Below are 16,091 nucleotides of genomic sequence, written 5' to 3' on the forward strand. Positions count from 1 at the left end.
AAGGTTTCTCATTGTCTGTTTACAGTCTGCAGAATTCATTTCCAAGAAAGCAGATGTTGTCTTCTCCACAGACACCTTATATCCTTTTCTGCCAGAAAGGAAAGATGCTTGTGTTCCATCATAGCATACAAAAACCTTCAGCAATTGTTTGACTGCTAAGAAAGGGGCACTTTAACAAGGAATGCTGAATTTTTTATTGACATATGTTTAAACAGCTTTTAATTCAGTTGTATTTCTATAATATCATTGGTTTAATATGTTTTAGTTCATAACATTTTGTTTCTTTATCTGTATGTTTTTGAGACAGAGTTGTTCAGTTCGGTTGCATCATTGTGCATTCAAGGGTGTTAGAAGATGTGATCTAGGAGATCTATGAATGTGGCACTCCTTTAACATCAGACAGCCCAAATCAGATCAGATTTCTAGTACTGCTGAAGTAGAAGGATGAAGATATTTGGGGAAGCCTTTGTGAAGGGCAGGGGGAGTCACACATCTCCAAATAGTACCTGAGTATTTCTCCCCTTACAGGGAAACCAGCAGCTTAGGGAAGGGATATGAACTGGCAAAACAGCACGGGGAAGAGGATTAAGCCCTATTTCTTAACACTATGGTTCTGACTCAATAGAGCTTCCTTTTAACTTTATAAAAAATATCCATTATTTATGTTGATTGATCCAAGTTGCTGCTGAATCTATTCTGATTAGCAAATCAATGGCCTTTCTGTAGCACCTGCCCATTAGGTTGTTCTTTGAATAAAACTATGGGAATGTGACCGTACTGACAGCATAACATTAAAAGGATGTCCTTATATAAGGATGGTTTGTGCTGGTCATTATGCATTTATGATTATGAACAAGGGAATCCATGTGATAACAAACTGAAGAGAGTAGACCCTTTCTAATTCTTTGCAGAAGTATTTGTCTTCCCCTCTTTCTCAAGAAGAAACGCAGCATATTTATCTCTTCATGTTTATGTCACATAAAATGTGTAACATTGGGTTTGGAAGTTCAGGAAATGGACATCTACCAAAAATATATATCAAGTGGTGTTATTATACATGGTGTTTAATCTTGCCTTACTAAGATTAGCTCAGATCCTAGTAAAGGTAAAGGTTTCCCCTTCACATTAAGTCTAGTCATGTCCGACTCTGGGAGATAGTGGTCATCTCCATTTCTAAGCCGAAGAGCCGATGTTGTCCATAGATGCCTCCAAGGTCATGTAGCCAGCATAACTGCATGGAGCTCTCAGATCCTAGCCACAATAATATATAGAACTCTCACTAAACCTGGAGTTTACTCCCATGTAAACATGCACAGGAGCATGTTACTTGTGTATGGATGAAAACTCTATTTAGCTCTTTTACAGAACAAGAAAGCAACATGTTTTCAAGTGATTGATCAAAATGTTCATGATGGCTGATGATCAAGATCAGTACTTGTTGAATATGTTGTTGTGTGCCTTCAAGTTGTCTCCAACCTGTGGGAACTCGAAGGTAAATCTATCAAAGCTTTCTCATTAAGATTTGTTCAGAAGAGATTCACCACTGCCTTTCTCTGTAGCAGAGTGAATGTCACTTGCACAAGGTCACTGTGTGATTTTATGGCCAGTAGGGATTTAAACCGTGACCAGCAAGAGCTGTAGTCCAGTGCTCAAACCACTACACCATACTGGCTTCTTTTGCTAAATAAGAGCTACTTTTACTTAAAAGGAAAGCCACTAGGTAGATTTTTTCATACTAAGTGAAATAGATATTATTTCATAAAAATAGCCTTTTCTTATGATTTTTGTTATCCTTACGTAATCTGGACACACACAAAAAATCATGCAAAAATATGTTCTTTCTGACAAAAGGATGTTGCATGCCTCAGTGTAAAAGAAATTCAGAATGACAGACCACAAACAAAGCAGGTAAAGAGACAATGATCACCATATTGACCAGATGTTGTGATCTAAGCCATTTTCTCTTATAGGCAATAATAATAGTTTGTATCCTATTCATCACGAGGCAGCTATAAATTAACATTTGCAGGTCCTAATAACCTCCCTTTACAATTCATTCATGATAGTTTAAAAGTTAATTAAACTTCTTGATTACATCACTGGAAAGTAATATTGTGTGATAATTCATAAAGCACTTTCTCTGCACTTATCTAATAACAGAGATTTTTGCCGATATTATTTCATTTCATGGAATATGAATTAGCAATATTTTGGCACTCTTATTTGCAACACAAATACACAGAACAGATTTTCCAGGGTCAATGTATGTGTACGCTCATCTGTTTCTGTGTGTGAGAGTCTGACTGTGTGTGTATAGTCTACATGTCTGTGTGGGAGAGTGAACATTTGTGTACAGTCTTTGCTGTAGTAAAAACACAATTGACATTAAAAGCAAAGCTTTTTCTTTCTCTCCCACCTCAAGGCAAGACTGTAAGACTTGCCTCATTGAAAATCTATAAACTTCATTACTGTACTAGCACTTTTTCCTTGGGAATGATTTCTCGGTGTCATTATTAACTTTGCCTGTTGATTTCCACATCTGCTACCTATTTAATTGGAAATGAGAGACTGCTTGAAGACAAGAATTATTCCATTTCTATGAGGAGGAGGATAAAAATGTTGGACTGAAGAAACCATAAAACTCTCTCTCTCTCTCTCTCTCTCTCTCTCTCTCTCTATATATATATATATATATATATATATATATATATATATAAGATGTGTCTTTTTCAAAGTAAGTCTAAATCTTTACACTATATACAAAATATTTCCATCATGAGGTCATGAATTCAGGAGAGATATGTGTTTGTTGTGATTAAATACACTTTGGGAAGTACCTTCTGTGAGGAGAGAAGACAACAATTAAAAGACAATCTGTAGCTTCTCTCTGTAGTGTTTAGATCAATGTACCCAAGCAAAAAATAACAATAACTGTTAAAAAATAACAAGAATTTCAGCATATCATCTGATATTTTTCTAATATTAAAAGAGCACAAAATGAATGGGCTGAAAACTAAAATAAAAAATTCAAGACGAAATTCACCTGTTATAAATATGTTTTAGTTAGCTGGACATACTTCAGGAATGTATTTGAAATACTCTATGTAGTCATAAGAAAGAGACCAATTAAAACTCTAATTAAGAAAATGTTGATTCAAGTTTTGCCCAGTCACCGAGTTTGGCTTTCAGGTTACTAATTCCTGGTTTTCCTTTTCACGAAATGGGGATAATATTATGACTTTCTTAGAGGTAAGTTTTCATAAAGACTGCAAAATATACATGAACATTCACCAAAAGCAAATCATAGCAGAAATGCTTTTTACTATACATACCTTCAGTATGGACAGCAGATACATATGTCCAGTTGTAACGTTTGACTATATCAAGCATGGCTCTGGCTTGCAGAATATCTGATGGGACTACTCTCAGGAAATACTTGTACAAAGTTTTGTCACTCAAGTCAATACTGGTTGCTGAATAAGCAATCTGGGGAATATCAAAGAGTTGAAGCAGATTTTGAACTTGGATGGCTACAGAACTGGAACCCGGACCAATTACACCAGCAATGGGTTTTTTGGCCCTGATCTGGTGATGATACAAAGGATCAGGCAGGCAGCGACCAAGAGCATCTTTCTCATCTCGGATGGAGATCAAGGAGTCCCTGATAAATTCAATACTCTGCTCCAAGGCCACTGAGGAGTGCCAGCAGGAATCTCGGATTTCACTGCCTAGTGTGATGTTGGGCAGCAGAAACGGGTCTGAATTAATTTTATCCAGAGTGTGAAACATGGCCTCGACTCTCTGGATGCCATATTGCTCTCGAATCTCCCCACATTTCCTTTCAGGTACCTTCTCGGCTGGGGGTTGGTGATGCACTGAAAAGAGGGCTCCAATAATGACATCACCATCCATTCTGGCAACCGATCTTTGGGCAGTAGCACCTGAAATCAAAACCTTCCTACCGGCATTTTTGGGGAGGAAGTCCATATCCAGAAGGATTGCAGGGAAGAAGACTAGGAGTACCCCAATCATTTTGTTGCAGGAAGCCATCCAGATCCAGGTGACCAGTTTCAGGGGCTCTTCGTGCCTACACATGGTTAAGAACATGAAGAAAGCAGCAGCTTCTCTCCCCTGGTTCACTTCTCAAGTGCCTACAAATCCCATTACAATGTGGTCTTAAAGCAAACAGCCTGAAGGGGCAACAGAAGCCATTGCAGAAGTGAATCACAGCCTGTTGATAAGAGGAAAAGAGAACAGTATACATCAATAGTATATCCCAGCCAAGCTCTGGAAAGATTGCTTTCTTTATAAGCATTTCTCTTCACCTGGGTAAAATATTAATATACTATATAGCCAATAGAGCCCCATAGAGCATGCCAACTTCAAATGTAAATATAAAGGAAATAAAGCATTGAAATAAATACACAGGTATACATCTCCTGAAATGGAGATATTCCTCTTACAAATATCTCACAACCCACCATTCCAGATGTGAAGGAATGCTATGATTATTATTGCTGGGTTGCTGTGAGTTTTCCGGGCTGTATGGCCATGTTCCAGAAGCGTTCTCTCCTGATGTTTCACCCACATCTATGGAAGGCATCCTCAGAGGTTTGATGTTAGTTGGAAACTAGGCAAATGAGGTTTATATATCTGTGGGATGTCCAGGGTGGGAGAAAGAACTCTTGTCTGCTTGAGGCAAGTGTGAATGTTGCATTTAATGGCTTTGCAGCTTCAAAGCATGGCTGGTTGCTGCTTGGGGGATCCTTTGTTGGGAGGTGTTAGCTGGCCCTGATTGGTTCTTGTCTGGAATTCCCCTGCTTTTTGAGTGTTGCTCTTTATTTACTGTGCTTATTTTAGAGTTTTTAAATACTGGTAGCCAAATTTTGTTCAGTTTTTTTTAATACTGGTAGGCAGTTTTTTAACTGGTAGCCAGTTTTTAATACTGGTAGCCAGAACAAAATCTGGCTACCAGTATTTGAAAAAAAAACCCCTCTAAAATCAGGAAAACACTTTAAAAATAGCAGAATTCCAGACAAGAATCAGAGCTAGCTAACACCTCGCAACAAAGGATCTCCCCAGACAGCAACCATTCAGGCTTTGAAACTACACAACCATTCAATGCTAATCAAGGTTGTCAATTGCAAAACTTCAGGAGAAAATGCTTCTGGAATATGGCCATAGAGCCTGGAAAACTCACAGCAACCAAGTGGTTCTGGTCATGAAAGCTTTTGGTTATTATTGCATTCCTAACTAGACCTGTGTGTGATTAGATACATTCATTCATACTCCAGCCACCTCCATGTGCTTCCTTGAGTACAACATTCACAGGAGAAGGCAAGTTCCTTTCCCCTGCAACCTGATATCGGGCAGGAGAAACCTCTACAACAGGTATAGGCAAGCAGGTGTTTTGGTCTCCAACGCCCACCATTCTGAGGGAGGAAAGGAAGGGGCCTGAGGCTGTTCAGAATGGTGGGAGTTGGAGTCCAAAACACCTGAAAGGCCCAAGTTTGCCCATGCTTGGTCTCCAAGTTTCTGAACTTCCATAAGTAGCCTAGGACTATCAGCTCCATCTCTCTATCTATCTATCTGTCCTCCTAACGCTTAGAAAGCCAGCCTGGTTTCCCCACCAGGAAAAAGAGGAGACTACAAAGGCTCAGATGAGGAAATGTCATTTAAAGGTCAAGACAGAATTCTGTCAAAACAAAACAAAACACCCCAAACAAGAAGAGCCTTTCGCGGGGAGCTTAATCTTTAGTGTGTGAAAGGGAATGGGAGAAGAGACCCCCACTATGCCAGCCTTGCGAGATACATATTAGTTACTAAGGCAACCGCAGGCAAAGTCCTGATGTGCTTTTTTCAGGGCACCGCTTGCTTTCCATGTCGCCTTTGGGGCAGGATTGGGGACCAGCCGGGCGGCTCCCACAGAAGTAGTTGAGCAGGGTTTCGGTCGCGGCAGATCAGGACGGATCCAGGCAAAGGGAGGCTTGGCTTTGAGCTCCCTTCCTGTTGCATGGAGCGGGCAGGCGAGGCATTTCAGCACCCTGGACAGCATCCCATCCAACCAATTGCCAACAAGGTATTTCAGAACCTTGGACAGCGTCCTCTCCAGCCCATTGCCATTTGGGGAGCTCCGGGGTCTATAGGCTCAAGAGAGGCGCCTTGCAAACTTCTTCCACCCTTTTGCACACACAGAGAGAGACACACGCATACACTAGCAGCATTCAGACCCCGCTAAAACATGCCTCCCGAAATACATACAATTGCAGCAGCTTCTCCTCCCCATCTTTTCTGAAGGGTTTCCTGGATGCCTGTCAAAAGGGAGCCCGGGCGGTAGGGTTGGCTCTATCGCAAGGCAGATTTCAAAGCCCTCCCTCCTTCCCTCTTCCCTAAAGGACAGAAAGCGGGGAGGGGATGGGAGGGAGGGAGGGAGGAAGGAGCCAAGGAGAAGAGTGGACCCAGTCGCCTCTCTTTCTCCTCCTGCGCAGGGAAGACACACAAGCACACCCGCGACAAGGCACAGCCCGGCTCTCTCACCTGGGCTGCGGTCTAGCGTCCCCACCGACGCCCCCTTGGCCCAGAGGCAACTTCCCCCAACCCACCGGGATCCCGAGCCCCGAGGCAGGCGCTCCTTTCACCTCCCTCCTGGCTCCTGGAGCTTACCTTTGGCCACCGTCTGGCACCGGCGGCGGGGAAAGAAGGGGATGATGGGCTGTGCGCGACTGCCCTCTCTCTTCGACGTCCTTTTACCGCAGGAAGGGAGGAAGGAGGGAGAGGGGCGGCGGGCGAGGAGAGCGGCGGGTCACGCCGGGCTTTTGTGCTCTCTCGGGCAGCCCGACACTCGCCTGCCTTGCCTCCCCAGCTCGCCTCCCTCTCTTCCTTCCTTCCTTCCTTCCTTCCTTCCTTCCTTCCTTCCTTCCTTCCTTCCTTCCTTCCTTTCTTCCAGGCTTGTCTAGCAAGCAAAATAGATAGCTATATAGCCATACAAATGCCTACATGTACACGCTTCTGCTTACCCAGCAATCAGAGATCTATACCTATGTATCCACACAAATACCTACATATACTCATGTGCTTGTTCAGCAGTCGAAATAGGTAACTATGTCTATATCTCTATACAAATACTTACACAAAGACACATATATTCACTCGTGCTTGTCCAGCAATCAAAACAGATATCTCTATACTCATACCATCATCTCCATATACATACACATATACTTGCCCAGCAATCAAAGTAGATATCTCTGTACTCATACCACCATCTTCATATACATTCATATATACAGCCCTGCTTGCCCAGCTATCAAAAGAGATATCTCACTGCCCATACCATTATCTACATATACATACATATATACACCCCTGCTTGCACAGCAGTCAAAAGAGATATCTATATAGTATACCCATACCACGATATATATATATATATATATATATATATATATATACACACACACACACACACACACACACACACACGCACACATGCATATATACAATCCTGCTTGCCCAGCTATCAAAAGAGATACTTTTATTTATATACACACACATACCATCACCTACACACACACACACATACTTGTCTAGCAATCAAAAGATATCAATATTCTACAAATCTTTGCACACACTTGTGCTTTTCTAGTAGGCATTTTTATATCCGTTGAATATCTTATACAAAGACTCGTATATATGTATACACATGTGCATACATGCATACAGACACACTCATGCCACAAAGGGAAGTGATTCATTTTGTCAATGTTTTGGCACCTGCAATTCATTATTCCCTAGTCACACATAGAAGTGTGAAGCCACAGGTCCGCAGCTTGGAACTCCTGGACTCATCGCTCACGCTTGAGGCTCAGGCGTCGGCGGTGTCCGGGAGAGCTTTTGCACAACTGAGACTTGTGCGCCAGCTGCGACCATACCTCGCTAAGGCTGATCTGGCCAGGGTGGTCCATGCCTTGGTCACCTCTAGACTGGATTACTGCAATGCGCTCTACGTAGGGCTGCCCTTGAAAACGGCTCGGAAACTCCAACTGGTCCAATGGGCAGCTCATTACAGAGAGAGGTCAACCCTCCTGTTTAAGGAGCTCCACTGGCTGCCGTTTATTTTCCGAGCCCAATGTAAGGTGCAGGTGCTCACCTACAAAGCCCTGAACGGTTTGGGACCACCTTACCTGCGTGACCGCATCTCTGTCTACGAGCCCACATGCTCACTCCGGTCATCTGGAGAGGCCCTGCTCGTGATCCCGCCCGCGTCACAAGCGCACTTGGTGGGGACGCGAGACAGGGCCTTTTTTGTGGTGGCCCCCGACTTTGGAACGCCCTCCCGAAAGATCTCAGACAGGCCCCTACATTGGCAGTCTTCAGAAAGAACCTGAAAACCTGGCTGTTCCGATGTGCCTTTTCAGATTAGGAACCTCAATACCAATTCCCAGAAGCACTTTAGTAGAACCATGATCAATGTACACCGCACAATGCACTTATTTTACAATCCTATATTCCTCCCGCCATATCAGCACTTTTAATCCTGTACCCACTACTCTGGCCGGCCCAGTTTTAATAATTGTTTTGATGTATTGTTACTGTTACTGTTTACTCTGCTTAACTGTTTTTAATTTGCTCTATGTATTGTATTGTTGTATTGTGTTCTGAGGCTTCGGCCTATGTAAGCCGCATCAAGTCCCTCGGGAGATGCTAGCGGGGTACAAATAAAGTAATAATAATAATAATAATAATAATAATAATAATAATAATAATAAAGTATGGGGGGAAGTATATGAAGATTGAGGAAGAGGTTCAGAGGGGCAGATCCAGGCATACAAGTCTGCTTCCTCCTGAAATATGTCTGACTCTAGGGGGTGGTGCTCATCTCCATTTCTAAGCCAAAGAGCCAGCATTGTCCGTAGACACCTCCAAGGTCATGTGGCCAGCATGACTGCATGGAGCACCTTTACCTTCCCGCCAAAGTGGTACCTATTGATCTACTCATATTTGCATGTTTTCAAACTGCTAGGTTGGCAGAAGCTGGGGCTAATAGTGAGAGCTCACCCCACTCCCCGGATTCTAACCACTGATCTTTTGATCAGCAAGTTCAGCAGCTCAGTGATTTTACCTGCTGCACCGCTGGGGGTTTCTATGGGGGGGAAATCAAAATATTTCAGCCTAACACACACACACACCTATCAGTCCTGTGCTGAAATATTTGATTTTTAAACAAATATTATAAATTCAGTACAATTTTTGAATTTAACAAAAACCTGTTAACTTAAAACTCTGCTAGAACAAAAAGGGCAGAAATAAATGGAAATGGATAGAAACTGAAGTTTCAGAAAAATCTAAAGCACACATGTTTAGAGTCATGTCCAATTAAAATAATACCATCTTGAATAATGCAATTGACTTGCTTGCTCCACTGATTAAATTTTAGTTTATCTATTTAGTTTATTAGATGAAGGTTAAAGTGAGAGTAGTACCCCACAGGGAGCACCAGATACCACTGAGGTTGATAGTTGTCCTACTTCTGTAAAGCAAAGACACCTTGTGGATAGAAATGAGCTCACAGATTTGGAGACAACCTGGTGGAAGATTATTTTCCATAATTTTTTCTCTCTAGGTGACTCTGACTTTTAATATGTTGTGTCATGCTTACCTCTCTGTTGTTATTTTATCCCTTCTTTTTACCTCCTTTCTTTTTGCTTTCTTAAAAAAACAAAATCTGCTTTGAAGACAATGATGTCCACTTAGAAGAAGATCACTAAATAGTTTACGGCAGTATTATATCCAACTGCTGATAAAGTAATACTGAGGCCAACAATTGCAATACCTGTGATGACTGTTCAGAAGCTTCAAGTAGTCCAATGAGCAGCAGCCAGTCTGGTCACTTAAATGGTGTATAGGGAACATACAACCCCCCTGCTGCACCAGCTCCACTGGCTTCAAGTTTGTTACCGAGCACAATCCAAAGTGCTGCCTTTAGCCTATAAAGCCCTAAATGGTTCTGGCCCAGCTTACCTGTCCAAAAGTATCTCTCTCTATGAACCAGTCCTACCTCCTTCGCAGGTGTGGCTGGAGAGGACAATGGACAGAGCCTTCTCAGTAGTGGCTCCTCGGTTTTGGAACTCCCTCCCTAGTGAAATCAGATCAGCACCCTCCCTCCTGTCTTTTAGACTATGGGATCAAGTATTTGGAGAGTAGCACAGGGCTATATATACCTATGAAGTGAATGGCAATGTAATTGAAATGACTTTTGGATTATAATTTTTAGTCTATGTGTAATCTTCTAACAGCTTATTTATGTATTTATTTGTTAGTGTTTTATTATTGTCATAATTTAACACAAAATTTTGTTTGTCTTATGTTAATATGGCATTGAATTAGTGCCAAATTGGAAGCCGCTCTGAGTCCCCTTTGGTGTTGAGATTGAACGGGGTCAAATACAGTAAATAAATATAATGGTTTGAATGTTGACCTAGGACACTGGAAGGCTGGGGTTCAAATCCCTTCTTGTCTATGAAACCCATTGGCTGACCTTGAATAAATCACATTCAATCAGCCTCAGAGGAAGGCAAAGGAAAACGTCCACTTAACAAACCTTACCAAGAAAACCCTAGGATAGGTTCAAATATATGGTCACCACTAGAAAACATTCATTCTGCATCTACATTCTGTCAGTCAGGTGGCCTAAATTCATCTTCTTGAGAAGGTTTTTTTTTCAAAGCTGTGGTTTTACAATTGAGAATATCTTTACTTCCACCATCTTAGTTCTCTGTCCATGCTGTGCTTTCCAAATGGTTTTGAAGAATGGTTTGTATCAGAAGAGACATTTCTTTAGATTGGGACAAATTCCTATAAAACCAAATTTACTATGAGCTTAGACAGGAAAGTTAACCAATATATTACAGAATCACACAATTACATAGATTTCTGGTGGCAAGTGTAGAGTAATATGAAAATGTTTTTGAGACAGATACAAAGATAGGAGTTTTAATCTTCAGCATTCAGTGTGAATCTGAAACACCTCTCCCTGAATTGTAATTTAAAATGCTCTACTATTTTCCTATCTCTTTTTTAGAAATAGTAATTTTGAACACTATAAATTAAAAGTGAGTCAACTATTGATAATTTACTTTGCTCTCTGACCTTGGTTTTCCATAGGTCCTAGAAACTCAGGGTTCTTTCACACAGTCACATAACCCAGAATATCAAGGCAGAAAATCCCACAATATCAGCTTTGAACTGGGCTATTTGAGTCCACACTGCCATATATTCCAGTTCAAAGCAGAAAATGTGGGATTTTATTAAAGCTGTGTGGAAGGGGCCTCCCATTTCCTAGAATATCACTGTTTAAAAATACACACATTCAATTTTTCACACATGCAATATTTCAGCTGTATTTTCTTTTTCCAAATTTTGTAGGCAACCCATTTTGGAATATTTATTCCATTTTTATTAGTTTCTGAAGGGCTAAAAATGGGATCTCCAGCACACAGCTTGATAACTCTGCAAAGCTGCACTTTGATTTCTTCATTCCCATAAATAGATCTGTGTTTCCCTTCTTTGGGATAGACTGGATGCCTTTTGCTATAATTGGTTGAGATTTGCCAGATCAGCTTTTGCTTACAAACATCCCAGAATGTAGGCTATTTGGTTTTTAAACTTAAGATCAAAAATGCTAAATATATTACAATTATAAAATGTTCTATACATTATCTGAAATTAAAATGAATATTAGCAGGATGTGCAGAAGATTTTGTATCAGGAATTGGACGTTCTTGCACTATTTGGAAAGGCAACCATCATGATGCAAAATGCACAAGTGACTATAGTTGCTGGTTGTATTTTTGATAGGTATCAGTTTGAATGACTTTCTCTGGAGAAATAAAACAGACTCAAAACTTGACATATAGTTTTACATGTAATTGCAAAGACAAAATTCATAATGACATTTTGTTAATGGAATCTTTCCACATATCATCCTTCTAAAATAATCAAAGCACACACACATACTTCCCCAGAGAATCAGCCAACAGGGAATTTTCATCTGCTTGTGGTTCTAAGCACCTTCAAGTATAAAATTTAAATGTATAATCAAGTGTCTTGAGATGCACTGTAGGTATTTGGCAGTCTTTGGGGAACACAGTTCCTCTCATATAATTGATATTCAGCTCTCCAGTTCTGCCTAGGTTTAGCTCAGCACTCCACATCTAGCTATTTGTCTGAGTGTTTCTTAAGAAACTGTATATCTCCACATGTCTCTTTTACCTATCACCAATTAAGTTCAAGCAGTAAAAATTAAGGACTATTTAAGGAGGAAAATAAGGAAAAAAATAAGGTGTACTGAAAGGGAGGGTAGGATTTTTTTTTTACTACCCTACTCCTGAATATATATCCCCAAGCTGTGTTTTAAGTTGGTTTTAATCTGATACCTGTATGATGTCTGCCATGTTTTTGCATTATTTGTTTTATTGTTCTGATTATTTAGGTATTATTTAGAGGGTATATGGAGGGCGAAACACACAACACTTGGAGGACCATCATACTTGAACGAGAGATCGCCTAGTAAGTAAGTAATTTAGTTTCTTATTTAAGTATATATCCAGATGTAACATGCCTCATTGTCTTTTTTATTCGTTTTGGATGCACACATTACAATATGAGTAAAAAAACTACATTAAGATTAAATACTCAAACTACCAGTCCATCCATATAAAGACTTTAACATGAGGAGGGTGGATTGCAATGAGGGACATAGATTTGTGTGAACCTTCCTTAATGGACTTCTCTAATATAGGCAAACTTTGGGTAAGTTACTTTTTTGGACTACAAATCATACAAATCATTTGCATAAATGGTTGCTAGTCGGGCTCTCACAATTGTTGTAAAAACAAAAAGTAACTTATCAAGCTTTGAATATATGTCCCCACTTTATTCTGGTACTTCCTGTCCTCTGTTGCAGATCTTTCTCTAATTAATGAAAAGATGACAAGTAGTCTAAACGAGCACTGATTAACAGTCAATTAAAGAAGGCACAGTTTGTGTTGTTTTTTCTCATTTGAGAAAATGTTCTCCTCATATATTGCTGATTTGAGAAAAGAAATATAAATCAGCTCTTTGTACCTTGATGTACCATGGATTGCTAAAAAGACAAAACAATGGGTCCTGATGTAAATGAAACCTGAACAATCCCTAGAAGTCAAGATGAAGCAAACTAATGTCTTCTCATGATATATTGTCCTTGAAATATGTCATGAGAAGACATCATACACTAGAAGAGACAATCATGCTTAGTAAGGCTGGAGCTACACTTCACTATAACCCAAAATCTAATCTCAGGTTTTCTGCTTTGAACTGGATTATATGTGTTTACATTGCCAGATAATCTGGGATAAACAGATTATCTGGGATCAGATCCTGGAATACAGGGCAGTGTAGATCCAGCCTTACACAGAGGTCAGCAGGAAAGATAGCATTTCAGATGGGTAGACTTAATATAGGAAGCCATGGTCCTAATTCTGCAAGATTTGAACTGGGTTGTTGATGACAAGATGACTTATGGGTTTCTCATTCATACCATTACCATGAGTCAAAAATGATTTAACAACAGTGAATAACAAATAACAACTTTGAGCTAAATTTTCAGAAAGGACTAGATTAGCCAGGCATGTTGCATATACCTTGGAAAAGACAGGCATATCTATTCCCTTTAGCATGCGTTAGCTTCATTTAAAAATCACACAGCCAACATTTATTTAACTTGAATGTATGACATTTGTTTCAATCTACTGAAATTTCCACTACAGAATGAAACATTTCTTTTGTTCCACCATAATGCTTGTCACATACATAACAGCAGTCATTAGCCATATATGTGACAAGTGGAACAAACACTAATTCTGAGTTTTATTTTCAGTACCTGTTTCTTAATAAACCTCCACTGTGGACTTTAATAGGAAATTTACTTCATAGTCATTTATGTGTTGAGATATAGTTGCATTTATTGGCTTATTTATTTAAAGATGGAGATCTTTGACCTTCCAGAGAAGTTCAAAGAACAAAAGCTCTGTAATGATGATATGTTCAAAACTATACTAGGGGCTAGCATTTTTTTTCTCCCATCTCTCCATTCATAGAATCACACAGTTGGGAGAGACCTCGTGGACCATCTAGTCCAACTCTCTTCCGAGAAGCAGGAAAATCACATCCTCTCCTTTCCCATTTAAGAAATCAGAACCTAAATTGAATTCTTAGAGATCATTTTTGAAATTCCACTGAGTGAGGTCAAGCTCAAGTTACCTTACCTGTGACATAGAATATCATGCTCCTTCACATTGTCTCTCTTGTGCTCTCTTTCTCATATTCCCTTGCTAGCTGTCTTAACTTAAAACTCTCAGTGGGTTGCTTAATGGGGCCACGCTTAAAATTCTCACACACCTATTTCAAGAAGACCTATTTTCACTGTGTTCTCCATTGTTCTCTGGCACCACAATAGGAGGGCACGTAACAGCTAGTTAGTTTTTTCTTCTTTTTTATTTTGAGTTTCTGTGAAACATTTGATAAACCAGGACAACCCTTGTATATAATAATGTCCAACCCCTTCTATGTGGCTATGGAAAATGTCCTAACATTTCATCTTTGAAGAATGATGTAAGATGGCCAAAATCTACAACATAGATTTTGTGATGAATGGCATGAATTCAAAGAGGCATGCTGAGCATATACAGTAAGAACCTGCAAAATATTATTTTATGCAGAGCAAAGAAAATAAAAGGCACAGTTATATTTATTTAACAGTTATATTTATTTAACTGGTGAGTGAACAGTAAAATACTCCATCAAAACAGTCTTGTACCAGCCACTTTTTGTTGTTGTTGTGTGCCTTCAGATAGTTTCCAATTTATGGTGGCCCTGAGGTGAAACCACCACTGGATGTTCTTCATAAGATTTGTTTGGGGGAATCTTTGGCTTTCCTCCAAGGCTGAGAGAGTATGATCTGTTCAAGGTCACTCAATAAGTGGGTTCCCATGGCCAGGCAAAGATTTAATCCCTGATATTCAAACTACTACATCAGAGTAGCTGTCATCACCTTTTGCTACTAAGCTAAAATGTGGATTTCATTCCTAAGAATTCCAGACCTTATTTCTGAATCAATTGCGTATAGTATTATGTTTCATATTAGTCAGATGGTAAAAATTATTTATTTATTTATTTAAAGTATATATATATACTACTTTTATCATCCCTGGGGGACTAAGAAATAATGGCAAAATGCAATGCCTTACAAAATCAGAAATCAACACCATATAACTAAGCATAAAATCAATAGGTCAATACACAAAATAGAAGCGCAACAACAATGAATTTCAGTTCATGCCTCATTCTTCCATATTGGAACTTAAGTTTATATAAAACCACAGTTAGCACCACAAATTATAAAGTTTTAAGGTGGGATGGAAAAGTACAATCCACAAATGGCACGTAACTTCCAAATACACTGCTATAGTTCCCTAAAGTCTTCAGGCAATCCCCTAAAGCCTCCCCAGTTGCTGCTTTTTTCCAGGTCAACTTTTGCATGATTTTTCACCTTTAAAAAAAATCACAAGTGCTTGTAAGCAATGTATTTTTGCTTTCCTGCCACCTGAATCTTCCCCGGCCTCCTCAAAGTCTTTTTCAGACAAATATCAGTCAAAAAGTTATGCTGGTGCAGCCTACTGAGTGAACATTTATGTGATTTATATACCATCTTTCTCAGAGTATGTGACCCAAGATGGTAATTCATCCTGATCTATAAAAATTATAAATATGAAACCTCAAACCTAAATGTTACATATTAAAATATCTACTAAAATAGAATAAAACCACAAACAATTGGTAGGGTAAAAAATGAGACAGAAGTTTATTCCCCCAGAGCATGTAACAGCCATGTTTTTAACCAAGGCATGAAAGACTGATGTGCGTGAAGAGTGATGTGAAGCATGGTGGAGATTGAACCTATCTTTGTCAAGAGACATAAATTAGCATCTTAATAATACTAAAAGCATGCTGTTTTCTGACACAAAAGCATAGGAAAAGGTGCTTGCAGCCTA

The 16,091-nt window shown here is 39.7% G+C and overlaps 1 protein-coding gene across 4 annotated transcripts in view; it reads right to left on the reverse strand.

Annotated features, from left to right (window-relative positions):
• Positions 1-6,881, reverse strand: part of GRM1 (glutamate metabotropic receptor 1) — a 231,509-nt gene extending 224,628 nt beyond the window's left edge. Inside the window, exons 1-2 of one of the 4 annotated variants that reach the window (XM_060753514.2) lie at positions 6,664-6,881; positions 3,333-4,231 (exon numbers count right to left, since the gene is read on the reverse strand). In XM_060753514.2, coding sequence (XP_060609497.2) covers positions 3,333-4,107 — 775 coding nt within the window. In that variant the 5' untranslated portion in view covers positions 4,108-4,231; positions 6,664-6,881. The other 3 variants (XM_060753515.2, XM_060753513.2, XM_060753516.2) reach the window with 3 other exon arrangements.
• Between the last annotated feature and the right edge of the window lie 9,210 nt (positions 6,882-16,091).

The sequence above is a fragment of the Anolis sagrei genome, chromosome 1 (assembly GCF_037176765.1).
Source record: "Anolis sagrei isolate rAnoSag1 chromosome 1, rAnoSag1.mat, whole genome shotgun sequence".
Classification (NCBI taxonomy): Eukaryota; Metazoa; Chordata; class Lepidosauria; order Squamata; family Dactyloidae; genus Anolis; species Anolis sagrei.